Genomic DNA, 27,664 nt, shown 5'->3' with positions numbered 1-27,664 from the left:
CAATTATCTTATCTTATATTATTCACAACACAACACGAAATGGAAACACCAGTTTTTGAAAGTACAGCCTTTTTGAAAACACCAGTCAAAATGAACCTTTTCTTGTCATGGCAGGAACAAGTCAGCTAGGCCAGCCTCAATCTTCAGAAAACATGAGTTTGTCGAAATGAAACATTTCTGTCGGTGGTTTGTCGGAAAGGTTAAACCTGCTCTCAATATCACACTCGTAACCGAACAACTTGCAGTCATCAGCCACGTAAGCCTCAAGCTTTTTGAGAAGAGGTCGCGGCAAACTGTAATAGGCTTCCAGGAAGGCTTGACGACGCTGTTTCTTGGTTGCTGCATGGTCTGGTGTGTCCCTGTACGCTTTGGTTGCTATGGCTTTGAAGGCGGCCACGGATGTGCTCCTTGCTTCGACCATGGACAAGGGGAAGGTCAAGTTCAAGGACACGTAGCCTCGTACCTTGTAGAAGAAAAACGAGTCCAAAAAAGGTTCTAGCATCTGTATTACCAAATACTACAACTACAAAGATCTGTAGCAAAAATGTATAACAACAACAACAACAACAACAACAACAACGGCAACGACAATGATTCAAATTCTTATCTGTCAGTTCACACCCCACGCACCAATGAGCTCAAGTCTTTTCTTAATGTTGTTTCATTGGTTTGTTTATGTCATTTCCCTACAACAAGACATGAAGGTCGACTTAGGAATCAATTTCTAATTTTTAGTCTTTGATTAAATATTCCAATCACTAACCTTTCTTGTTCTGTATTTTTTCTTGACTTTCAAGCTACAACTCCTCCAAAGCCTTCCTCCAAGGCGGGTGTGTGTGTGTTCGTGTGTGTGTGTGTGTGTGTCGGTGTGTGTGTGTGTGCGTGTGTACCTGGGTGTGTGAGTGTGTGTGTGTGAGTGTGTGTGAGTATCTGTGTGTGTGTGTGAGTGTGTGTGAGTGTGTGTGTGAGTGTGTGTGTGAGTGTGTGTGAGTATATGTGTGTGAGTATCTGTGTGTGTGTGTGTGTGTGGTGTGTGTGTATGTGTGTGTGTGTGTGTGTATCTGGTGTGTGTGTATCTGGTGTGTGTGTGTGTGTGTGTGTGTGTGTGTGTGTGTGTGTGTGTGTGTGTGTGTGTGTGTGTGTGTGTGTGTGTGTGTGTGTGTGTGTGTGTGTGTGTGTGTGTGTGTGTGTGTGTGTGATCCATTGCGTATGCTAGTACTCACCTTGAAAGCAACCCAGATTCTCCGCATCATGTTGTATAGCGTTGTGGAACAGTTGGCGTGCCATCGCCCGAACGCTCGCTCCACAACACCATTCATGAAGTTCAGCGCGTTTTTCTCCTCAAAGGCTCCATCACCAGATACGTTGTACACGTTATCTACGGAAAGCCGAACGAAGCAAACGTGATTGTTAGAAATATCAAAACATTGACACACACACACACACACACACACACACGCACACACACACACACACACACACACCCACACACACACACACACACACACACACACACACATACACACACCGCGCGCGCGAAAGCACACCCGCATGGAAACAAAAATATCATCAAAGAAAAAAACGATTTTGGTACCAGAGCTTCATGTCTTGTATCCTTGCAACAGGCAACCCTTGGATTTTCTCCTCCACACAAACCTTTGGAATGCGTGAGTCTGTGTTTTTTGTTAACTCTTCGTGCTTCAAAAAACAAAAACAAAACAAAGAAGAACCGTCTAGAGATGAAGACTATCCATGTGAAGGCATAGAGCTGTTCCCGTTCAAAGGATTCTGCTCGCCATCTCAGATCTGTCCAATCGTTGACATGGGACATCCGTCCACTTGAGCACATACACAAAATCACCAGCCTGGCTGCTTCTTGCGCGTCCATTAGTTATAACCTAAGAGTACGTTAAACCCTAATAGTCAGTCAGTCAGTCAGCTTCTTGCGCGGCACAGGAGGAATGTTATTCTGAATTCTATTCGAAAGTACACATATGTGACCCTCCACAACGGAATGAGTCGCATGTCACCTTTGCATGATTTTCAAATTTTTAACTTTTCCTAAAGAGTTGTTTATGCTCTATCCAGTGGTGAAAACCGTTTTAGAAAAGAGCGAAAACTGTTTGAGTTATAAGCCTGTGACTAAGGGGACCTTCACACTGTTACCAGACACTCCCCGGACTTATATTAAGCCTAGCGCAGAACCGCGCGAGGTGACATGCGACTCATTTCGTGGTGGAGGGTCACATATGTGCCAATTTGCGTAATTAATTCAGCACAAAATTTACACTCTGCGCAGAAAGCAGACAGACTGTTGATTTTCAGTATGTGTCCAAGTATAAGGATGCTATTACTCCCAGTGAAAGCCTCCGCAAATCTGTGGCGGTGAAAATGTTCGTGCAAGTTGAACGGAGGGCCCCTATACTGGCGTCTGTAGGATAGTTACTCTTTGCCTTGATTGATAATCATTTTACGTTGTGCTTGCCTTTTGCAATCTTTGACAAATTAAAACATCGTGTTAAGGTATTAGAACACACCTGAAAGTACGCTGGAGTAGCCTCCCTTCCCGGATTTAGAACGCGTTTCGTGTCGTAACAGATTATCCACTTATTAGCCATATCCGTATGCAAAATAATGAAATAAACATTAGGAAATGTCAGAAGTTTACAACTATCGACATTCTCTATCAGTGCAGTAACAAACAATCGTTAGAACTTGCATTTACGACATGTCGTGCGTGAGAACGTGTCACCGACTGTAAACAAGCACTTCTTGCCTGGCTGAAGAACCATACGAGTCAATCTAAAACGGACAAGTAATGGAAAGCAGTCTGCGGATAAACATAACAAACTGCTGATGAAAAAGTGTGTTCGTCCCTGCTCTGGATAAAAGACATTGGACTGATGACAACTTGGCAGCGTTCACGCGAAAAGAATTTTTTCAGATTATCGCTTCTACATTTTATTGCACGTACTTGGGACAGATCAGAATTTCACACTGGAAGATGACAAATTGGTCTTGTGAGTTGAGAACCACATGTTCTTTGCCGACAGAAATCACGATGGGACAAGATGCAGATTGTGTTGAAGAGATGTTTGCAGATTATCGCATCTACATTTTATTGCTCAGATCAATGCACGAAGTTGGGGTAGATCAGGAATCAGGAATCAGGAATCAGGAATTTTACGCCGCTTGGAACCTTTTTAGGTTATTTGCGCGACGGGGGTGAGAGCGCACCGCCTATACGTTAAAAACAAACTAAGGACCTATCAATTTCTGTGTGTCCTCATAAAAACATCTAACATGTTACTTCAAGTAACCCCTAGTTTAGGACACCCCATAACCTATACAATTTCCTATCATTGTTTGGGTGTTTGAGGAGCTGGGGGGTAACGAGGGACGTAAAGCACCCAACATACACGCCGACCCCAGTCCTCTTATTTTAGCTTCCCTAATTTAAAATGTTTAAAAGCTGGTTTAAAAGTGATTCTCTAGATTTTAGAGCAGAGGGCCGCTTGTGGCACCTCTGCTTATTGCTGTTGAGAAAGCAGCAACAGATTTTGCCTGGACCACCTGCTCGTCTAGTGCATTCCACTCAGCAACCGTCTGCACGAAAAAGGAGCGTCGATACTGCTCTGTGCTGGCGTCTGGAATGATGTAGCCACGGGTGTTGTTGTAAGAGTACTTGGTGACGATGTTACTTGCTACGCAATCGGGAAAGGTGTTGGCCCGTATTTTCCTCTTCTCTTTATCTATTGGTTTCAGGAAGTTTTCTGGAGGTATTGCTGGGGTATGTCCCTCAATGATTTTGAAGAGAGTGGTGAGTCGCTGTTGTTTTCTGCGCTCTTGTAGAGATGGTAGATTTAGGTCCCGTAGCATCTTTGTTACACATCCTGGGTCTTGGGAATGGTAGTCGCGCTTTATGAATCTTGCCGCTTGTTTCTGAATCCGCTCAAGTTTTGTTTTGTCATCGACTAGGTGTGGATCCCACACTGTTGCTCCATAGTCGAGGGTGGACCTTATGAGGGAGATGTATGCCATTCGTCGCAGTTCTGGGGGGCAACTTCCCAAGTTTCTTCGCAGAAATCCCAGCTTGGATCCCGCCTTCTTGCATATGGTTGCGATGTGCTTAGACCATTTGAGGTCTGCTGAGATCTCGATCCCTAGATATGGGCTTTGGTCGACGTGCCGTAGGATTTCCTTGTTGAGTTCGTAGATGTACGTTGTGTTTTTCTTAGTGGGGAGGACAAAGCACTTTTTGGCGTTGAATCGCATGCCCCATTGATTGGCCCATACTTCTAGTTTTTCAAGGTCCTCTTGAAGGGTGATGTGGTCCTGGAACGAGTGGATTTCTCGGTATAACAGGCAGTCGTCAGCGAATAATCGTACTGTTGAATTCACTTGCTCAGGAAGGTCATTCACATGGCACAGAAAAAGCAATGGGCCTAGGACAGTGCCCTGTGGTACTCCTGAGTCGACGGTTGCTCCCTCTGAGTGTTCTCCCTCCAGGATGACTTTCATGGTTCTATTGCACAGGAATCTTGTGATCCAATCGTGTATGGGTCCCTTGATGCCGTAGTGTTCCAATTTGTGGAGGAGCTTGGAGTGGGGGACCGTGTCAAACGCCTTGCTGAAGTCGAGGATAATAATGTCGCTCTGCACTCCAGCATTGTTTGTTTTCTGCAAGTCGTTCATGGTCGTCAATAGCTGCGTTTCACAGGAGAAGCCTGATCTAAACCCATGGTTTCTGTCCGTAAGGATTTTGTATTTCTCCAGGTGAAGATGGATGTGGTGGCTGATAATGTGTTCAAGCAGCTTGCATGCAACGGATGTTAGGGACACCGGTCGGTAGTTTTCAGCTCTGTTTTTATCTCCCTTTTTGAAAACGCAGGCTACGTTGGCAGTTAGCCAGTCTGCGGGCAGGTGTCCTGTTTCCATAGAGTGTCTATATATGCAGGTTAGAGGTGCCGCGAGGATGTCGGCACAGTTTTTCAGGACCTTACTGGAAATTTCATCTGGGCCGCAAGCTTTTGAAGGGTTTAGGTTTCTTAATAATTTGGCAACCCCTTCTTCCGTGATGACAAGGTCGGAGATGTGAGGCTGTTGGGGACTATGCATTTGTGGGGGAGGCGATCCGTCTTCTCTTGTGAATACCGAGCGGAACTGTTGTAGGAGGATTTTTGCTTTTGACAGACTGTCGGTGACTAGTCTCGTTCCCTCTTTTAGAGGTGCTACGCCAATATTGTCTTGTTTTCTGGCGCGGACATACCTCCAGAAGGGCTTGCTGTTGTTGTTGTCTCTCATTCCTGTCTCAATGATGTTGTTCACATATTTTTGTTCCGCTTTCCTAATTGTACGTCTGCATTCTTTTTGGCAATATCTGTAGTTTGACCAATTTTTACTTTTCTTTGCCTTCTTGTGGAGTCTTTTTTTCCTTTTGAGGAGTTTCCAGATGTTCTTGTCTATCCAAGGTAGGTCATTTTTCATGCGGTGCTGGACTGACGGTACAAACATCTCAACTGCTGTTTTGATCGTAGACTTAAAGACTTCCCACATTTCATTTACGTGCGAGCCTTGTTCTTTCATGGCGGTCATTTTATCCTTCAGTGGTTTTAAGGCTGTATTTATGTCTTCCCAATTTGCCTTCGAGAACAGCTGACATTTTCTTGGTTTTTCTCTAGTCCTCTGCGGTCGTGTGTCTAGATCAGCTACGGCTGCTTCATGGTCTGAGATTCCAGGAATCGAAGTGCAGAATTTTAGCAGCGACGGGTTTGACAAGAATATGAGGTCTAGGATGTTATCTTGCCTCGTTGGTTTGTCATGGACTTGAGTGATGTGGGCTTCTGTTGCTATATCTATGAGCTTCTGTTGAGTTTCTTTATCTGGTGCACCCGGCTTCACCATACCGTGTTCCCAATTTATGTCAGGACAGTTGAAATCACCTGACAGTACTATCTGCTTCTGCTGCTCTTTTCCATTTATCTTTGTAAGAATCTTCGCAATGCCGGAAGACGACAAATCGGTCTTTTGAGTTGAGAACCACATATTCTTTGGCGGCAGAAATCACTATGGGACAAGATGAGGATTGTGTTGAGGAGGTTAATACTGACTGACTTTAGATGAAGAGTTCCTAGATCTGGTTTTTGTAGACTGAGAGGCATCATGATGATATCCTGTGTTTTTTTAACGTTCTTGGTGACAACGCGCCAGAATCGCACGAAGATCGAACTCTCGAAGAAAACAAGTTTATCGCTGAACATCGGAAATGTGAAAGTATTACTCTTCCTGTCTGATCAGTCTCCACGTTAAATCTACAGGCTACATTATTTATCAGGTAACTTACCAAACCGGAGTGTGTGTGTGTGTGTGTGTGTGTGTGTGTCAGTGTGTGTGTGTGTGTGCCCGGTGTGTGTGTGCCGGATTACCACCATTAACGCACCCTTTTGGACTTTTCTACGTAACCTTACTATGCCTGCTGTGACATTCACGAGGATTATTGTGATTCTTGGACAATCGTGTGCCTGTGCTGGACTTGCAGGAAGACAAACGGCGTCGGAACGTATACGTGCTGCCAAGTGTGCATGCCCAGAGCGCAGTGTGAACCGAGAGTGAATGTGTCATTGTGTGGAAGTTTTGCTTGATTGATTTATTCATGATTTAATTTGCCTTTTGGTTCAATAGAAAAATCTGTGTACGTTATACTTTGTATTTTGTGGTGTGATTCGCCCGAGTGCGAGACCCCCATCCCCGAACGCCTCTGTGGGTAGAATTGTATAATTGTGTGAGTAACGTGAGTGTGTAGATGAGAATGTGTAGATCTATGAGAATGTGAAAGTTGCTTTGGACCCAGACACACACAGCAGACTTCAACGCAACAGCTAAGTTTCAGCCTGACAAAGAAATTCGAGTGACACAGCTAAGGGCTGTACTTGTTATTTCTCTATTAAAACAAATGTTTCAAGATCTTTAGGCCAATAAAAAATAAATTGTCTGTTTCTAATAACATGGGTAAACAAAAGAGGGTAGGTAGGTGTAATGAATGGCGGTTATGGTGTTTATAGTTGAAGGGATATAACTAGTGCTTTTTAATTTTTTTTGCCAGGATAGAATTCTTCAAAATAACTAAATGACATAAAGAGACAAGACTCGCTATAGATAAATTTATATAAAAAAAAGTAAAAAATGTGACAAAGAATATAAAATGATTGTTTTACCTGGTCTGGAATCTTCAGTAGTAATTGCATAAAAAAAAGTCTGATATATATCAATTATCATGTTAACTTTTTCTTAAAATGGGTGCGCTAAATCCTAGTCTGTTTGTTTTTAATGGACTAAGCAATCCTTGGACTGACAGAAAATGGGTAGGGGGCGGGGGTAGTAAAAGGATCACAGTTCAAGATTGTGCGCGACAAGAGGTGTGTTTCTTTTAACTGTGATAAAGAGCGACAACTCAACTTGGTATCTAACACTATTTCTGAACACTGTAACCACTGTAACCACTTTAGCACTTTTAATTTATTTTTTCTGTCTTCCAAACTTCTTCTTCTTCTCCTCCTCTTCTTCTTCGTTCATGGGCTTAGACTCCCACGTTCACTCATGTTTTTAGCACGAGTGGATTTTTACGTGTATGATCGTTTTTATCCTGCCATTTAGGCAGCCATACGCCGCCTTCGGAGGAATTCCAAACTTCTAATTCAGCTTCAAAAAATGAGAAAAAAAAGGTGTTTTTTTAATTCACCGGGCTTCGTGTTTGATACCCCGATTATGGCATCCTGGGTCCCACAGGACCCATATTTTTCAAAGAAGGATAAAACTGTTTATACTGATTCGGATGATGTGGGTACCACAGGACCCATACTTTTTAAAGAAGGTTGCACAGAGTTATTTGTCTTGGCGATGTAATTCGTTTGTTTCCGTGAGTACTGATCATCGTGACACATTGACAAAATGGCATCAGCAAGCAAGGCAAACCTCGAGGAAGCTTTCAGAAATGTTGGGTAAGCCATTTTAAATCCTTTGTTGTCTAAACTTCGTTGGTACTAGAAAATGAACGGCACTGTAATAAAGTACTTTCAACAAGTCAGAACATGATCTCTTTGTGTACTTGGAACTATTTATTCATTTGGGTGTGATAATGAGATTCCCATGTGCTTCAGTTATTTAGCTGAGCTCGAAAAAAAAAATATCAACGTGCTGCGCGTACTGTCTTGTGTTTTATAGACTACTTTGTAGATGTACAGTGATGATCAGTGATGCATGGTGAATACAACGTCCTAGTGAGTTAACACCATTTTCACCCTAATGTTAGTTCTGATTTCACCAATATTTTACATCCTTTGTGTCTGTAGCGCGGACGTGCCAAAGGGGATGGTGCATATCCTGCACCACGTGGGTTCCACCAGGCAGGATGTGTACAGGTCAATGTGGAGCAGCCTCATAGTAAGTTAGTTTTACTGTTTTCATTTATACAAAGTGTACTGTTTGTTGATGGCACAGAAGTGTTTATTTATTCGATATCTGGCCTTCTAATTGGAGACAAAGAATGTGTGCAAAAACGTAGATTATCATGTGGTCATTTTGATATTCACACTGTATACCAAATAAGTTCTCATTGCAATGATACTTGATATGTTGCACACACACACACACACACACACACACACACACACACACACACACACACACACACACACACACACACACCAGAGAGAGAGAGAAAGAGAGAGAGAGAGTGAGTTTTCTGACTCGTAACTGAAATTACTGTGATTTTTTTTATACAGTACGTTGGGAAACTGTCGACGTCTGGAAAGAGGACACTGGTGTATCCCACCCGCGTCGCTGGGGCCGATTCGCCCGGCCCCTCGTCCATGGGTTCTACTGCTTCGTCAAAGGGATTTCCGGCCACAGGATTTCTTTCGAGGGATCGTGGCACTTTCAAATCGTTACCATCGACTTCCGGTTCGCATCCTACGGGAGTTCCGGTCGTAGGTGGTAACGGCAATCCGTTTCCTGCCTACGCTTCCGCTCAGGCGGTTGCGGACGGTGGGGGACAGGATGGGTTAGCTTTCAGAGCTTGCCCTTAAGCAGGGTCAGAAGAAAGGCGGTTCCACGCAGTCTTCGTCTTTTCGTGGCTCTGGGCAAAAGACGCGGTCGCATAGGGGTGGCAGCCGTTCTCGCCCCTATAATAAGAAGCCTTCCTTCGGGAAGAAGGGGTCAGGTGGTAAACCTAACCCCCAATGAAGGCTCCCCGATCCAACCACTCCTCTAGCCCCTACCCCTTTGGTAGCGGGCGGCCTCTCAAGGGCCGTTCCAGCTTGGTTGTCTCTCGCGAGCAGCCCTTGGGTTATGGGAGTGGTTCGATCGGGGTTCCGGTTGCTCTGGTTAGAGGACAAGGCTCCTTTAACCAGAACAACACCCAGTTTCAGGTTTCCCGCCGATCAGGCGGAGGTGCTGCTGCTTTTGCAGAAGCATGCGATAGAGGAGGTCATCGATCGTCGATCCCCGGGGTTTTACGGGAGACTGTTTGTCGTCCCGAAAGCGTCAGGGGGTTGGCGACCGGTGTTGGATCTGTCTCCCTTGAACGGCTTTCTCCGGAAGGTTCCGTTCATGATGGAGACTCCAGCGTCTGTCAGGGAGGCCCTTCGTCCGTTGGACTGGGTCACTTCCATCGACCTGACAGACGCATACTTCCATATTCTGATGCACAGGTCAGATCGAAAGTGGCTGCGGTTCCTGTGGGGCGACAGGGTGTTCCAGTTCAGGGCGCTGCCGTTCGGGCTCTCGTTAGCGCCTTGGATCTTCACCATGATAGTGCGCCAGCTTTGCGCTTTAGTGCGGCAGCAAGGGATTCGTCTCAGAGTTTATCTGGACGACTGGTTGGTCCTGAATCAGCTAGAGTCCCTGTGCGATCAGCACACCCGGATAGTCTTGCAGACTGCGAGAGACTTAGGTTTCTCCGTGAACCAAGGGAAGTCCGACTTGGTTCCCTCTCAGCAGTTTACGTATCTGGGCATGGTGTTCGACACCCGAGCTTGGACTGTTTGTCCCGCCCAGCGGAGGATAGACAAGCTACAGGATCTGGTCAGGTCCCTGTCGAGCCTCCGCCACGCGCCAGTCAGGGTATTGGCTTCACTCCAGGGCCAGATGGAGTCGATGTCTACCCTGATTCCGCTGGGCAGAGTTCACAAACGCCCGTTTCAGGCGTTTCTGAACTCTGCCTGGGATCCAGCCTCTCAAGGTTGGAATTTGTCTCTTCCCCTTCAGGGATGGTTCCTGGAGTCAACGAGGCAGTGGTTGGATTCGGCCTGGCTGACTCAGGGCGTTCCGATTTCACTGCCCCTTCCGGAGTTGCATCTCTTTACCGATGCTTCTCTTCAGGGTTGGGGAGCTCATCTGGAGGAGAACACAGCTTCCGGTCTTTGGGACCAGGCTCAGAAGTTGTTGCACATCAACATTCTGGAATTGGAAGCAGTGCGCCTCGGGCTTCTGGAGTTTGTCGCCTCTCTGCGAGGCAAGCAGGTGTTGATCCACACGGACAACACCACTGTGGCCGTGTACCTGAACAAGCAGGGGGCACGCGCTCGCTAGTTCTGTCCAACAGAGCATGCGAGATTCTCACTTGGGCGTTCCATCAGGGGATAGTGATCTCAGCGAAGTACCTTCCGGGGTGCCTGAACATCTTGGCAGATTCGCTCAGTCGCTCATCGCAGGTACTGCACTCGGAGTGGACTATCGCGCACCAGGCACTGCGGCGTCTTTGGACGCAGGTGGACAAACCCCTCTTGGATCTGTTCGCCACCCGGTTCTCTCGGCGTCTCCCAGTCTTCGTGTCTCCGGTACCGGACCCGGAGGCTTGGGCGGTCAACGTCATGGGAATATCCCTTTATCACTGCTGCGCTTAAAAAGTGTGGGTCCTGTGTTACCCACATCATCCGAATCGGTATAAACACCTCCATCCCTCTTTGAAACGTATGGGTCCTGTAGGACCCAGGAAACCAGAATCGGGTATATCAAACGACGTCATTGCTGATTGTTTTCTAATTTGACCGATTGACTTAAAATTTGGGTCATAGGAAGCCATGCAGGTGGCCGAAGAATACACCAAATTTCATTAACAAATTCGTATTAGCACTGGAGTTATGGTCATTTTTATGTGCCTCTGGGTCCTGTAGTACCCAGGAAGCCCGGTGAAGGTTAAATCACTATGTTGGATATTCTATTTTGCTTCCCTATTATTTTATCTTAAGTTTTTGATCATCTGATTACCTTGCTTTCCTATTTGTAAGATAATATGCTTTCTTTTCTGAAAAATAGGTAGGGGGTGGGGGTAGTAAAAGCATCAAAGTTCAAGATTTTGCGCGACAAGAGGTGTGTTTCTTTTAACTGTGATGAAGAGGGATAACTGAACTTGGTATCTAACACTATTTCTGAACACTGTAACCACTTTAGCACTTTTAATTTATTTTTTTCTGTCATCCAAGTTTTGAATTCAGCTTACAAAATGAGTAAACAAGTGTGTTTTTTCTGAATTCAACAGTTAAATAACTCTGTTGGGTGTTCTTTTTTGCTTCCCTATTTCTGTTCTGAAGTTTTTGATCATCTGATTACCTTGCCTTTCTATTTGGAAGATAATATGCACTCTTTTCTAAAGAATGGGTAGGGGGTGGGGGTAGTAAAAGCATCACAGTTCAAGATTTTGCGCGACAAGAGGTGCGTTTCTTTTAACTGTGATGAAGAGGGATAACTCAACTTGGTATCTAACACTATTTCTGAACACTGTAACCACTTTAGCACTTTTAATTTATTTGTTTCTGTCTTCCAAGCTTTAAATTCAGCTTAAAAAATGAGTACAAAAGGTTTTTTTTTTAATTCACCAGTTAAAACACTCTGTTGGGTGTTCTTTTTTGCTTCCCTATTTCTGTTCTGAAGTTTTTGATCATCTGATTGCCAAACTTCAGTCGTTATCTCAAAATTTTGCGCGACAAGCTCTATTCATTTTGTTTTTTCCTGATAAACACTGAACTAACATAAAAACAAACCTTTAAAACTGCCTAACCACTTTGAAATAATGGCCTCAGGTGTATACTCCAGCCTTAACGTTGATGTTCTCGGGCAATCCGTAATGTCTGCTGTTCATTGTTTTCCTGTCCATCTTTGCTTCTGGCTTTTTTGGGGTGAGTTCGGTGTATTAATAAGTATACACGGTATTTGACTGTGTTTGTCTTTTTCTGCGACACTGTTCGCATCCTATATCCTATTTCATGCAGATTGGAAGTAATTGTGTGTGTACAACTTGATTTTTGTTGACGAATGTTAGAAGTAAAAATTTTATTTTTAATCTACAATTTGATCTACACCAAAGAGAGCCTTAAAACACGAAATTTTGGCCAATAGCCAAAAGGTAATGAGGCAAATGTTTCCAACAAAAAGCAAACTAAGTAGAACACTCGATTTTCACGCGGAGACGAGCAATGTGATTTACTCTTGTTAACAAATACATGCTAAGTGCAATTGTGTGTGCGGTGGGTGTGTTTAAAATCCACCAACATAGGTGGATTTTAAACACACGCACAGCAAACACCATTGCTTTTAGCTAATAGCAAAACTGTTTTGCGCTCCTTCTACGACAAATGCACGATGGAGCATGTTTGTGTGTGTGTGTGTGTGTGTGTGTGTGTGTGTGTGTGTGTGTGTGTGTGTGTGTGTGTGTGTGTGTGTGTGTGTGTGTGTGTGTGTGTGAATGTGGGATTCCTTTTTATATGTGTACGTACGTAATGTATCTGTACATTTGCATCAATGCAAACACACGTGCATGTGCGTACGCGTATGTGTACGCGTGTGTGTACGCTCACTTGGATCAACGTTGACGGAACGCAGGATGAAGGCGACGTCCTGGTCGAAGGTCTCCATCTTGCCGATAAAGTCGTAATGCACGTGACACGGGAAGCACTGGTGGGAGTACGACCTGAAGTGCTCGTTGATGGCGTTAGGATGACTGTCCACCAGAAACCGCACAAGGTCCGTGAAAGAGACGCCTTTGGCCAAGCCGCACCTTTTGACGTAGCGGGCATCCTTTGGAGCTGCTGCGTTCTTCCCGCCTAGTTTCTTGACCACCGCGTCGAGGAACGGAGGAAGGCCGAAAGGCACAAAGAACTTGTCCGCCCAGCCGGAGAAGAGCCTCTCGTAAGGGTCGCGAACGAACATGAAGCGCTTGGACATCAGCAGCCAGTGAGCTCTCCGGATGAAAGGCTGCCCTTGGAACACGGCGAACTTGTTGGTGACGCCCGCGTGGATGTCCTCGCTGGAAAGATTGAAGAAGCCAGGGTGACGCGCGTGGTTCAGCACGTAGAAGATTCGCATCCAGAAGCTACTGGCGATCTTGTTGATCAGGCACACCAGCAGGTTACGACTCTCGTCTACCATGTAGTTGTACTCAACCTGCAATTAGAGAGGGAATGGTTGTCCTATATGCTGTTAGTTGAGAGGGTATAGTTGTACTTAACTTACAATAAGAGAGGGAATGGTTGTCCTATATGCTGTTAGTTGAGAGGGTATAGTTGTACTTAACTTACAATTAGAGAGGGAATGGTTGTCCTATATGCTGTTAGTTGAGAGGGTATAGTTGTACTCAACCTGCAATTAGAGGGGGAACGGTTTTACTGTTAGCTGAGAGGGTATAGTTGTACTCAACCTGCAATTAGAGAGAGAATGGTTGTACTATATGCTGTTAGCTGAGAGGGTATAGTTGTACGCAAACTGCAATTAGAGATATCCAAAAAACAAAGAGACTGACAACGTTCCAAAATTCAACGTTCCTGCACTTAGAGGGGGAACGGTTTTACTTTTAGCTGAGAGGGTATAGTTGTACTCAACCGGCTGCAATTAGAGAGAGAATGGTTGTACTATATGCTGTTAGTTGAGAGGGTACAGTTATACTCAACCTGCAATTAGAGAGAGAATGGTTGTACTTTATGCTGTTAGCTGAGAGGGTATAGTTGTACTCAACCTGCAATTAGAAAGGGGATGGTTGTACTATATGCTGTTAGCTGAGAGGGTATAGTTGTACTCAAACTGCAATTAGAGATATCCAAAAAAACAAAGAGACTGACATCGTTCCAAAATTCAGAAATCAAAACCAAACAAACAAGAAAATAATGTTATTGCAAAGTTTAATTTGTGACAAAACAAAACGTTACATTCACTTAAAGGCACAGTAAGCCTCCCGTAAACCATCACAGAGCTCCCCGAGCGTCTACATACAGTACAAGCATACTTCCATTTGAACGCTCACCGAACGGGAACATCCTGGCTGCTTTCTGTCGAGCGTGAGAAATTTTCAAAGAATTTATTTTCGTGGACTTGGGCTGCTACAACAATGGCGCCTCGTTTTGGTGCTGGACGGCTGTTATGATACCGGAAATCACGCCCGGACAGTATGCCTCCCGTAAACCATCACATATACTGTCAGGCTTTTACACACAGTACAAACACGCTTCCATTTGAACACTCACCGAACGGGAACATCCTAGGTGCCCTACGTAAAGAGCGAGCAATTTTCAAAGAAATAATTTTTCGGATTGTCTCCATCTCAATCGGACCCATCCTGAACTCAGGTCAAAAATGAGTTACTTCCCTTCAACTGGCGATAGCCGTGGAGCGATGATTATCAGAATGATTCGGACCGTGGTGCGTTTTGGCGCTAGACCTAACTTTTAAAATCTAAATAATAAATTCTCAGCTTGTTACACAAACATTCTTAAATCATAAAAGAATTCTTTTTTCATCAAGACAAGATCAGTACAATTCGAAGTTTTGAAAGTTTGAAAAGCCCGAAAGCAGGGTCACGCAAGGTCGTGATTTTCGTAGCAGACGACGGTTTATAGGCAGTCAAAAGCCATCGCTAGAGTTCTTATGAATCACATTCGTTTTTTTCGTGAAAAGTCAGAGGTACATAACGTGCTATTGCAGATAAGCTCACAGCGAGCCCCATTCAAATTACAAACTGACGACTGCATTGTGAAAAAGGGAAACTGGATCACACGGGTTCACGATGGCTCAGGGGTAAGATAAACCACGCAAAAATAAATTCTTTGAAAATTGCTCGCTCTTTACGTAGGGCACCTAGGATGTTCCCGTTTGGTGAGCGTTCAAATGGAAGGGTGTTTGTACTGTGTGTAAAAGCCTGACAGTATCTGTGATGGTTTACGGGAGGCTTACTGTGCCTTTAATCTTCGGCCCAGCGGTCTTTTAAACGGACAGGCAGACAAACACTTATAATACAGAAAATAAACTGATCTGACAAATTGTCCAAATTGACACAAGCGAGGCAATGATTGAATCGTTGTACTATCCTGTTAGCAGAGAGGGAATATTTGTATTCAACCTACTGATTTTTTATTAGATAGAACAGAGTTGTATTAAATCTGCGATTTTAGCGACTCAACCTTTGATCAGAACAAAATCAAGAACAAGAAAATCAATAACAGAAGAACAAGAATTCACTTTGCATTAGAGCATAAAAACGTCAGTAAGTGTCCTGGTGTTGGTAACTTGCTATGGAAAGGGTATGTCACTAGATTAGCCCATCTCATGTTTTGTATGTTTCCACCGTTGGATTATGAAAGTTGAAAACATAAGAACTCAGTGTTATGTTGAACTTTAACGTTGTAAAGTCAGGAACAGTTTTCTACTGCTATCTAAGCCTCTAAATCTGCAGAACCTGCTCTTGTAAGCATAACAAGTCATTTAAGATTCCATTAAAGTTACAGAATTACCTGTAAAGAGCCGTTTAAATTCTAACGTTATTTGACAATGATATGTTTCCAGCTTCGACATACTTATGTTTCTGTCTGACTTGTGTTGACAATCCTGCGTTTTGTATTAAATACAGTACACACACAAAAACACTCACGATATTGACGTCTTTTGCAGTTTTGAAGAAATGGTCCTGATGTTGTGTACACGTGTTTGTAACAAGGTCTCTTCGTGCCTCCATCAAGGTCGCATAGTTAGGCTGGAAAAAACCCTCAGTGTGCAAGTTAAAGGATTCTTCTTCATGTTTACGCAATTCAAAGAACTGTAAGATGTTGAAAGAGTGCGCGTGAAAATATCCCTCCCTGTCCCTGTGAGCCTGCCTGTCTATGCGTCTATATGTCTATGTGGCTGTATGTGTGTGTGTCTGCCGTGTGTGTGTGTCTGTGCGTGTGTGTCTGTCTGCGTATTTGTGTGTGTATATGTCTTTTTGTCTTTCTCTCTCTTACTCTCTCTTTCTTTCTTTCTTACACACTCGCGTGCGCGCACACACACACACACACACACACACACACACACACACACACACACACACACACACACACACACACACACGCACACACATTTACATAGAGAGACAAAAAGAGATAATTAAGGCATGAATGGATACCAAAATACAAAATATTCTTTTTTCTTCTTCTTTTTACCGTCAGTGAACAGAATTCCGAGTTACCTGTTGCAGTTCACGTTGGCTGTTTGAAATAAAAGCCTGCAAACCCTTCACAACTTGGCTTTTTCCTGTCATTAAAGCAACGTTAAGGTACAATCAGTCACACATTCACGCTCTCATGTTTAATGGTGTATGATACCGATACATGCACAACTTGCTGGTGGTCTTACTGACATGACGAAGTAAACGAGACATACTTTGTTTTCAAAGTTATTCATCAGTTCCTCGCCAGACATTTATGCAGAAAAAGTGACGTCTTGTCGAACTCTGTTTCGCTTTTGGCATCAGAGAGATTTCCTTTTGGAAGAGAGGGCTAAGAAGTTGCGTTTTGTTTAGTCGGTGTCCAGGTAAGTTCCAGCTAATAACACGCCACTTTATATAGAACATAAAAAAACAAATCAAGCTAATAGATAAAAGGGAAAACACACATAATCTTACACACATGTTCTTCAAAAAGGGAATAACCTCACAGAATAGTTAGGCACAACATAATTAGAATTCCTCCCTAATGTCTTCGTCTAAATGTACAATTTACTAAATTCAATATTTAATTGTTCTCTTTTGTTATGTTTCAAAGAAACATTACGAATTTACAGCATTCGGGTACATTCAAAAACATGCAGGTACTAACTTCTGGGCAAGCAAGAAACAGTATAATAGTTTAACTAGGACATGTGACAGGCCTGTTTACTCAATTCAAGAGCTCTTGTACTCACCATAGTAACGGCTGGTTGTGTGAAATGATAACAGAAGCAGCAGAGTTGTCGCCAAGAGAAGAACAAATATTATGCCAAAGGTCCTCCTTCCAAAAGCCATGTTTCTAACGTCGGTAATTTCCTTTAGAGCTCGTCCCTTGACGGGTGTCTGCAAATCACAACAATTTTTTTACGGATAAAGACATGCGCTAGACACACGGAGGCAGTGAGGTTTGCGTTTACATGTATATGGTCCAATACGCACACACACAAGCACGCTGGAACACTAGCACTCACAGGCATGCTGGTACTCTTCCTCGCACGCTCTCATGCGCGCTCGCGCGCACACACACACACACACACACACACACACACACACACACTTACGCGTGCGTTCACACACACACACACACACACACACACACACACACACACACACTTACGCGTGCGTACATACACACACTTACGCGTGCGTTCACACACACACACACACACACACACACACACACACACACACACACACACACACACACACACACAGCGCTGTCTCGGTAACATGTGAACAATGAACCTAATTTGCATAAAAGGATATTTTTAGCACAAGATCAATACTTTTTTTAATTCAAAAATCAATAATAAAGTTTTAAATGGAACCACTTTTGTGTACATTTCCAGGAAGGAAAATCTATACTTCAAATCCAGCTAACTGAAAATATTTGCGATCGTTTCAAAGCGGAACACATCGTCTCTGTTTGCTGTTTCTGATTGCTGTTTACCATTTCACCCAGGGCAATATATATTCCTTAAGGAATTATCTTGCAAACAGCAAACTAGTGCAATCTTCGTATTCGAGCTAAATACAAAAATAGGTTCAACAAAAAAAACCGTCTCTTAACAGGCCCAAATATTCAACTTTGTTCAACCTTTTAAGTGCGGTGACATAGCATACGTATACCGTGCCTATGAAGGCCAAAGCAGTGCCGCCCAGTCAGTATTGGAAGATGCATATTTAAATATACCTTCCTTTGCGTGTAAAACATCTTATGAATCATTATAGAACTATTCAGGCTTTTACGTGAAATAGCAGCATCCTTCCACAATGACACATACCTATAGCCTGCAAAGTTGGAATTTATTGCACAGTTAATTTCTTCAAGACTCAAGACTCAAAATGTTTCTGTTCTTATAAAAACAAGGAACATTGCCATGCATGCAGTGTCGGGCGGTTACAGACTTTGAATACATCACCGACACTACCGGTCGCACACTGAGTTGCGTTGACTGAAACTTATGTACAAATCTGCAATAGCAAATCAGCCACAGAAAAGTAATCCAATTTGCCTTTAATTGTATCTCTGTGAGATATTGGCGAACGACACATCCTAAAAAAAAAGGGGGTCAGAGTGTCTCCTCTCCTCCTCCCCGCGTTCGAAGACCTTACAGAGCATTGTCCAACTTAACACTGCCGTGGCCAAACCAACTTCAGGAATACAATTAAGGTCCGATGTACGCGAAAAAGACGGGCGAGCCAAACTTTCCACCGGTGTAAATTTCAGAACAGAAGTGAGTAAAATAGATAAGTGAATAGGCAATCATAATAAAGTAAGACTAATAAATACCATGTGCATAAGGTACAGAATTTAAAATAAATAAATGAATAAATAAATAAACATAGCATAAGCCTATAAAAGTAATTAAACGATACAGTAATAGGGCCTTTTACAGCTGACCGCGCGCTGAGTCATTTCGAGTTACTCCCCTTGGATACGGGCAAACTCGCTGTCGATACTGTTACTGGATACAGACGAGATGGTCTGCTGCAACTTGTGAAAACTGCACAGCAGTTGGAACTACCGATCGATCCGGATTTTACAAGACAGGACGTGCAAGAAAAACTTTCCGAAAAACTTCGACAGATCGGATTTCCACCACGCGATCCTTTTACATCCGAAGAAAAAAGTGACCCATCAAACGCACCCAGGATCGGTGTTGTTGACATCCTGAACTATCTGATTGAGAAAAAGAACGATTTCGACCAGAAGAAGGCGAAAGCTTACAAATCCTTTGAAGATATATCGCCTTTTTTATGGCCATGTGCTCAACTTGAGATACATACATGTGCAGAAGTGGAAAAGTTTTTCGTCTACACCGCGGAGGTAAAACCGACACAGAGGCAGACAACCTACCTGCACACTTCCTCATATAAACTGTGCATAATCGTCAGCGAAGATGGGGACATTCTGCTGGGATTTTGCCAGTGTCCGGGGGGGGGGGGGGGGTGGCAAGTACTTACATTTCACAACATAGGCATGTTATTATTCATATTGTTATTGTTAGTATTGTTACTCCTCACTGAAACCAAGTAAAGCAGGCTGTTCACCCTCAATAATGCTTTTACTGTATTAGTACTGTCACAGTATGTTTGCATGCATACATGCAAATATTAGTTAGCTTCCATGAAATATTGAATAAATCCCCATTTCACAGCACTAGGATGGGATGTATGGCACTTTGAATCACTAACAGTAGCACTGCCTCTTCAATACCCATCTCCTTTTTGAAACTGAAGAGTATACGTATGGACCAGTGGCAGTGAATGGTTAATGATCATATGGGTTGCTCTGATTTCATTCATGATCAGGTACATTTGGTTTTTTTTAACCACACAAACACTTAGACAACAATTATTAGAGTATGAGTTTTTCCGCGTTTTGATTTTCATTTAAATCCAAGTCACAGCTTCTGTTTTATGATGAGTGATGTAGTTTGAAACACTTGGACAACAATTATCAGAGTATGAGTTTTTCCGCGTTTTGATTTTCATTTAAATCCAAGTCACAGCTTCTGTTTTATGATGAGTGATGTAGTTTGAAACACTTGGACAACAATTATCAGAGTATGAGTTTTTCCGCGTTTTGATTTTCATTTAAATCCAAGTCACAGCTTCTGTTCAAGTTATGATGAGTGATGTAGTTTGAAACACTTGGACAACAATTATCAGAGTATGAGTTTTTCCACTTTTTGATTTTCATTTAAATCCACTCTGGAGTCACAGTTTCTGTTTTATGATGAGTGATGTAGTTTGAAGTGTTGGTATTAAATTTTCACTGACAATCATTCTGTGCTGGTATTCCCATTTTCACCTGCAGGGTTATGAAATATATGGGGAGAAACTTGGTCAGTAAAATCATCTTCACGCGTGAACTGAAAATTGTCTCTGTTTAAAATTACAATGTATTTCGTGAACAGAACACACCTGGAGAATGCCCTTGCATGATTTAAAACTGCCTGCTGTGAATACTGTTGTCATACTATGAATTTTCTTTTGAGAAAAACAAAAGAATGAAAAGCTTTTAACTAGCTTGTGAATGAGCCTCTTACTTCTATGTGGGGCTAGGTGCTTTGAACTATTTTTAATGCCTGAAAAGGATAGTGATGGAAATCACTAGTTTAATGTCAGGTGTGACATATACTATTGATTGAACTATTTTTTTTATTAATCTGCAATTTTGTTACAACCTACTTTGTTTATTTGGTGACAAGCTAGTGGGAGGCACTTTTTAGTGCTTGAATAGTACTGTGATGCACATTATTTATCATTTCAGTCTAGTCATACTCATGATTACAACCAATAGTTCTTGTGAGCTTGTACAGTTATGTGATGTCTCTCAAGTCTTTTTCCTTGAGGCAAACCATTTTTCCTTTGAACGACACATAGTTCAGTTTGACCATTTTTTTTCATTTTTGTGTTCTTGTTGTATGCAACTGCAAGCACCGAGCTGTCATGCTTTTTGTCTGATTTCAGACCATATTCTTTGGGCCATTTGTATGCTGAAGTAGTTTTGTTTTTCTGCCACTTCTGTCAGATTGTGTTTTTGCAGTGAGATTCATGTTCAAAATTTTAGACAAGATTAAAAGAATGATCCTGTTTCTTAAATGCCTTCGTGTTCATTGGTTTGTAGACTATGTGTCACTTGCTGTCTAGTTTTTCAATGAAATTGTTTTGCTAACTAGCTGCAGTATCACACTTTGGTTTATGGGGATATGAAAAAGCTACATTAAAACCATTTCTTCCTCTCTCAGCACATAAAGTCAAAGCATGGTACAATCTTTTTTGTTCCATTTATACTTATGAAGAAAAGCAGCATGTCATTTTCAAGTGCCCCCCGACGAAGTGTTTTGTGCAAATGTAGGTGTCTTTGTTGACTTTTTCGATGTTGAACCTCTCGATCGTTCTTCCACATAGTTTAATCCATTTTCGGCACTTTTCTAAATCTCTAGAGGGTTTGGAAAACGGTACCCATCCAACACCGACCATGTGTGATCTCTCACGGTGTCTTAAATCACTTCCACACACGCCATAACAGCAATGTTTGTGCACCATCGTACAGCTCCACAATTCAAACCACGCGCAAAAGTGGCTGACTTTGCCCGAGGCACAGCGGGCCAAGGTCAAGGTCGCCTAGAATAGCCTTGGTGTAAAAGGCCCTATTCAGCCAACAAACACCGGGGTCAGGCTATCTCCAATTAGGTGGCGGGGCGACCATCCCCAACCCGGCGGGTCCCCAGGTGGCGGATAGGGGGTGTCCCTTAGATATAAGGGATTGCAGCGATATAAGTCGGGCTTGCCCGGACGAATAAGCTGTCCTGGACCAACTGGCGGTGTTCCTATCAGAGCGGGGTGGTTAACAGGTGGCACTGTTGACTAGTAAATACCCTATGTGCTCATACGGGTTCATCACGCGGGTAAGAGGCGCGTTAAAACCCCTGCTACCTGTGCTCCCAGGTAAGGTCCCTGACCAGGAGCTAAGGGTGGGGTAACCCCGACAGAAACCTCTAGTGCTGAAGTCGGCGGTACTGAGCGAGACAGCGCACTTTAACGGATCACAGTACCACGCACACCATCGCCATGAATACACGCAGAGAAAAAAGAAAAAAAAAAAGCCAACAAACAAAAAAATGCGCAAGTGACGAGTAAGTAATTCAGCAAGGACACACGTAAATGCACAAGCAAATAAGTAAAATAAGTAAAAGATAGGTTAGTAAGTGAGATCCAATCAACAGCTGCACTCTTCACAACAAAGAATCACACTGGAGCTTCGTGTTACGTGCTCAAGAGTGTTTGTCACGCATGTACATTCGACACTGACACAGACAGATCAATTCACAAACAAACATTAACACAAACACAGAAAAACACAGGCACTGCAAAAGGCAAAGCACATAGGCACAGACAGAAAAACAGACAATAACACACACGCACGCACGCACGCACGCACGCACGCACACACAAACACACACACACACACACACACACACACACACACACACACACACACACACACACACACACACACACACACACTGAGGGCGGTGAAAGCTAACGAAAACGCCGCGCACGTATCAACTGGAGACCAAATCTTTGAACAGTAACATCAATAAATGGCAGGCCACTTAGTAAATAGGTAATATCTCTGGTCAAAAGGTATTGGGGAGTGACGTAGAACTTATTTGTACTCGTCAAAACGTAGTACAAAGGGGGAGCCAGACTAAAATATCCACATTACATGCAGAAAAAAACCTGTATATGCTCGTGAATTCGTTCACCGCACAATTTTGTAGCCGCGCATTCTCCTGGAGTAATGGCATGTTTTGTCATTTATTCGTGAAACCTGATACCATTGATAGGAGATGCAACGTGAAGGGTCCGAAACACACAGATCAGAGATCAAACATGCCAAAGGCAATTATGAAGCCGAGGGCAGGCAATTGACATTTGAATGCACAATGTAAACATTGAAGATTAAAAACAAATATTTGTACTGTGCCGGCACATGTTTTCTGCGAGTAATTTGTATTTCAATGGATACATTTGTTCTGAAATCGTATAAAAAAACCAAGTCGCGTAAGGCGAAATTACTACATTTAGTCAAGCTGTGGAACTCACAGAATGAAACTGAACGCACTGCATTTTTTCACAATGACCGTAGTCCGCCGCTTGTGCATAACGGAGTGAAACTGACGAGCCTGTTCAGCGCGGTAGTGGTTTCGCTGTGCTGCATAGCACGCTTTTCTGTACCTCTCTTCGTTTTAACTTTCTGAGCGTGTTTTTAATCCAAACATATCATATCTATATGTTTTTGGAATCAGAAACCGACAAGGAATAAGATGAAATTGTTTTTAAATCGATTTCGGAAATTTAATTTTGATCATAATTTTTATATTTTTAATTTTCAGAGCTTGTTTTTAATCAAAATATAACATATGTATATGTTTTTGGAATCAGGAAATGATGTAAAATAAGATGAACGTAAATTTGGATCGTTTTATATAAAAAAAATTTATTACAATTTTCAGATTTTTAATGACCAAAGTCATTAATTAATTTTTAAGCCACCAAGCTGAAATGCAATACCGAAGTCCGACCTTTGTCGAAAATTGCTTTACACAAATTTCAATCAATTTGATTGAAAAATGAGGGTGTGACAGTGCCGCCTCAACTTTTACAAAAAGCCGGATATGACGTCATCAAAAGTATTCATCGAAAAAAAAAGAAAAAAACGTATGGGGATATCATTCCCAGGGACTCTCATGTCAAATTTCATAAAGATCGGTCCAGTAGTTTGGTCTCAGTGAATCGCTCTACACACACACACGCACAGACACACACACACACACACACACACACACACACACACACACACACACACACACACACACACACACACACACACACACACACACATACACCACGACCCTCGTCTCGATTCCCCCTCTATGTTAAAACATTTAGTCAAAACTTGACTAAATGTAAAAACTACAAACTACGGGTTTTTGAGCCGTGCATATCACACACAAAATGACGTGAAAACAAGCCTTTTACGGCTTCTGACGAGGCTGACACCAGTCTTCTTCAAAATGGCAAAACATCACTGCTATGCACAACAGCTGAACCACATCAACTTGTGTGGGTAGAAAATGAGTTGTTCTTCCATTTGCGATCAAAAACGGGGTCACTCTTTCTTATTTTGATTTTTTGTGTATTTTAGTGTCTGCAGATTTACTTTTGCGAATTTGATTTTGGGGGGTGTCTCCAGTACACTGCATAAAAACTAATTGATGAAAAATAAAACTCTTTGTTTCAAACGGTAGGGGAATACATTACGTTTCTGGCAATATACTTGGTTTTACTATATCTGGCCGCATCACAAAGTTCTACAGCTAAATGTATGTGTTTAGTTTTTTATATGGCGATTAGTGTAGATTCAGACCAACGGGCCTCGTAAGGGAGCCATTTTCCAAGGGCAGCTAAATTCGCGTATGGAAACAGTACTGTCGTCTGGGATGCCGTTTTAAGTATTTTAAGCGTTGAAGAATGCGTAAAGAGAAGAAACGAAAACAGCAGGAGAAATGACAGTCGTGTTTGCATTTTGGGGCTTCTGGAGGTTCAGAACATGTTGTTTTATGCACCTTACTTCTCTAGTCCTTATGTAGCCTTTTGTCAAAGGCGGTAGGTGTCAACAGTTTCAGAGGCCAAAAAAGGCACGTTTTGCGGCCATTTTTGAGGGGGTCTTTCACTCAAAGAGCCATATATGCTCAAGTTCTCAATGATTTGCTTTGGAAATTTCAGAAGTTATGACCAATAGGCTGACCAAAATCTGTGTTGCTTTTTGCGAATGTATACATACTAAGCGTGTCGTATTACGTAACCTTTCCGAAAGAACTAAACAAATATTCATATGAATTCAGGGTTTTAGGTTAAAACATCGTGACTTTGCATGCTAAGCAAAATATGGTTGAGGCAACAGGTGCCTAAATTTGAGGCAGATTCAAGTGCAGGTTTACATTTGCTGGAGACGGGGACGCGCAAGAAAAATTATCGATTATTTCCCCGAACCCCCCTAGTATCCGGCTTTTGTCTTCTAAATGACGGTTTTGGAATGTGGTTAGGTAATTTATTGGATCAGGTTGCACTAGATCGGCCAATTTCCTTGTTTTGATCCAAATTAGTCTACTTAACTTAACTTTTGGAAGGTGTAAAAGGGGAAGTTTCATGGCTCAGATTGCACCAGATTTCTCCATGTTCCTTGTTTTTATCAACATTTTCTGGGAGGCATATGCCCCCTGACCCCCCAAGGAAGTTCGGGCGCTTTGCAACAATCTGCATCTAAAAGAAATTGTGACCCCCCCCCCCCCCCCCCCCATGTGATCCGCCCCTGACTAAGAAAGGAAAGTTTTCAATAATGGTTTCGTGATAAAGACGAAATATATTTGACAGGTGCTGCAAACTGTCATTGCGAAACACTTGTACAATGCTGAAACATGCATCGGTACGACTTGAAAATGAAGCTGAGCTTTGAAATATAAAATCCATTCGAATGTGTGCCCAAAAACACATGGGCAAATCGAACACTAGAGCAAGTTCTATAGACTGGCAACAATTTGTTATGTATAGATCTTAAAATTTGTTGAACAGTTAAAAGCTGAGTGGTTTCTCAAAAATGCTTCAAAAAGGGATGTGAATCTCCTTCTTTATTCAACAACGTGTAAGAGACGATGCCTTTGTGATACTAGTCCGTGTGGGGCTTTCATTCTTCAATTTATCGAGCTCGGCAATCGTAACAGAAAAAAACACCGAATAATTGATCTTACCCGTTATGTTAGCTAGGGCTGGAAGAGATTACAGTGTCAATTTAGGAGCAATGGCTTGCTATGTGGGCAAGACGAATAAGGAAAGATAAAATGCATTTTCCTGTTTACTCAACTCAACTCAACTCAACTCAAATTTATTAATCCATATGGAAACTACATTGTAACAATACTCTTTTCCAATCAAAAGAATAAGAATGCATAATAAAAAACAAAAACATCATAAGAAAATAAGTGAATATGATTATTATGAGTATGATCACAGTCTCACTAACGCAAACAGTCATCCGTCAAGTCAAGTCTGCCAACACACAACTCACTTACACAACAACAACAGCAACAGCAATACAATTTAACAAAAACCATAATTCCAATAACAAAAAGACGTCCGAGAGTCCACCTCCACATCCACGCACACACAAGGTATACAAAGCACCACATGTCGACTAGAACACCGCACATTTGAACTACGATAATACAGTTACTAAAAATACATACATTACAGATAACCCAGCAACAGAGTACAGTAATAATTATGACAGAGAAACATGATAGAGGCCTCTAACATGTGATTGGTTGAAAGCATGGATAGCTCTGGGAACAAAAGAATTGCGGAAACGTGACGTTCTAGCAACCATAGCCCTCAGTCTACCACTCCTGTCAATGCGTCGAGAGTCAAATTCAGGTTTCAGTGGGTGTGTCTCGTCAGCCAAAATTGAGGTCAGTCGGTCAGTCAGTCGTCTCTGGCAAACTGATTCAATGGTCTCTTGTTTCCTGCCTACAACAGATCCAGCCTTCTTGACTAGCTTTTCTAGCCTGTCACTATCCTGTTTACTAAGGTTACCCCCCCAGCACACACATGCATATGTCAACACGCTACCAACAGTGGACAGATAGAACATCTGCAGGATGTCATTACGAACAGAGAACGATCTAAGCTTCCTTAGACAGTACATGCGCGTGTGCGCTTTCTTCAAGATTTGGTCAGTGTTGGCATGCCAAGACAGCTTGTTGTCGATCACTACACCTAGGTAGCGATAGCTTTCAACCTGTTCGACTTCAACACCAGCTATCACGATAGGCTTGTGTGCTACCTTTTTTCTTCTAGTGTCAAAGATCATTTCTTTAGTTTTTCCTGTGTTCAAGTCCAGGTAATTCTCGTCGCACCAGTCCACAAAGCTGCTAACTTCTTGTCTGTAGTGTGTGTTTAAGGGTAATGGCGTATAGGCATACCACCAACACAAATATCTTCATCGAGCTCTTGCCCGATGAGAGACTACTTCACGACACAATTTTAAATTCCTACACAGGTAAAATCACAAAAGCACGAAAACAGTGATAAACGAGAAAAACAACAACAAAATGCAAAAAGAAAACACGTACACCATAAGATTAACTTATTGACGCTTGAAAATCAACGCAATGTGAAAGAATCTCGCAAACAAATGAGCACAAAGATTGACACGTAAACTCACCTGGGTGAGAAAAGACAACACCAATGGTGACCCTCAAGCAGTGTTCTCTCCGGCAGTGTGTATTTGCCGTGCTGATTTCACGACCTTGTTAAAATACATGCACCACTGGTTTAGTGTTTTATCATCACAGCGACTTCAGTTTTCTATCGTTTGTGTTCCGCATAGATCTCTCTCGTGCATCATCCATCATCAATTATTGACACAACAAGCAGTGAACGAAAGATAATAGCGCGGTCACACTTTTGCACATCAGGTACGTAAATACTTCATGAAACGCTCACTAGAGAGACACGGCTTTGTGCGGTGGCAGCGTCAAAGCTCACTGTCGTCTCGTGGTATCCACAGCACACACTAAACTCGTTTTG

At 42.7% G+C, this 27,664-nt stretch overlaps 2 protein-coding genes across 3 annotated transcripts; one reads left to right on the top strand and one right to left on the bottom strand.

Moving 5' to 3' along the window:
- On the bottom strand, positions 1-27,651 carry LOC138953193 (carbohydrate sulfotransferase 11-like). 2 transcript variants are annotated; one of them, XM_070324988.1, is made up of 7 exons: positions 27,300-27,651; positions 17,197-17,344; positions 16,484-16,548; positions 15,911-16,012; positions 12,852-13,437; positions 1,224-1,378; positions 1-463 (listed from the first exon to the last, which is right to left on the bottom strand). In XM_070324988.1, the coding sequence occupies exons 2-7, from the start codon at positions 17,294-17,296 to the stop codon at positions 137-139; spliced, it is 1,335 nt and encodes a 444-aa protein (XP_070181089.1). In that variant the 5' UTR covers positions 17,297-17,344; positions 27,300-27,651; the 3' UTR covers positions 1-136. The 2 variants fall into 2 exon arrangements, with proteins under 2 accessions (XP_070181089.1, XP_070181090.1); XM_070324989.1 differs by lacking the exons at positions 16,484-16,548; positions 27,300-27,651 and having other exon boundaries at positions 17,197-17,334.
- LOC138953191 (uncharacterized) lies at positions 7,741-9,239 on the top strand. Its single transcript, XM_070324986.1, has 3 exons — positions 7,741-7,997; positions 8,349-8,439; positions 8,781-9,239. The coding sequence occupies exons 1-3, from the start codon at positions 7,948-7,950 to the stop codon at positions 9,081-9,083; spliced, it is 444 nt and encodes a 147-aa protein (XP_070181087.1). The 5' UTR covers positions 7,741-7,947; the 3' UTR covers positions 9,084-9,239.
- Positions 27,652-27,664: the final 13 nt, after the last annotated feature.

This window comes from Littorina saxatilis, linkage group LG17 (genome assembly GCF_037325665.1).
Source record: "Littorina saxatilis isolate snail1 linkage group LG17, US_GU_Lsax_2.0, whole genome shotgun sequence".
Taxonomy (NCBI): domain Eukaryota; kingdom Metazoa; phylum Mollusca; class Gastropoda; order Littorinimorpha; family Littorinidae; genus Littorina; species Littorina saxatilis.
The sequence above is the reverse complement of the archived record's forward strand: the minus strand, read 5'-3'. Positions and strand labels throughout refer to the sequence as shown.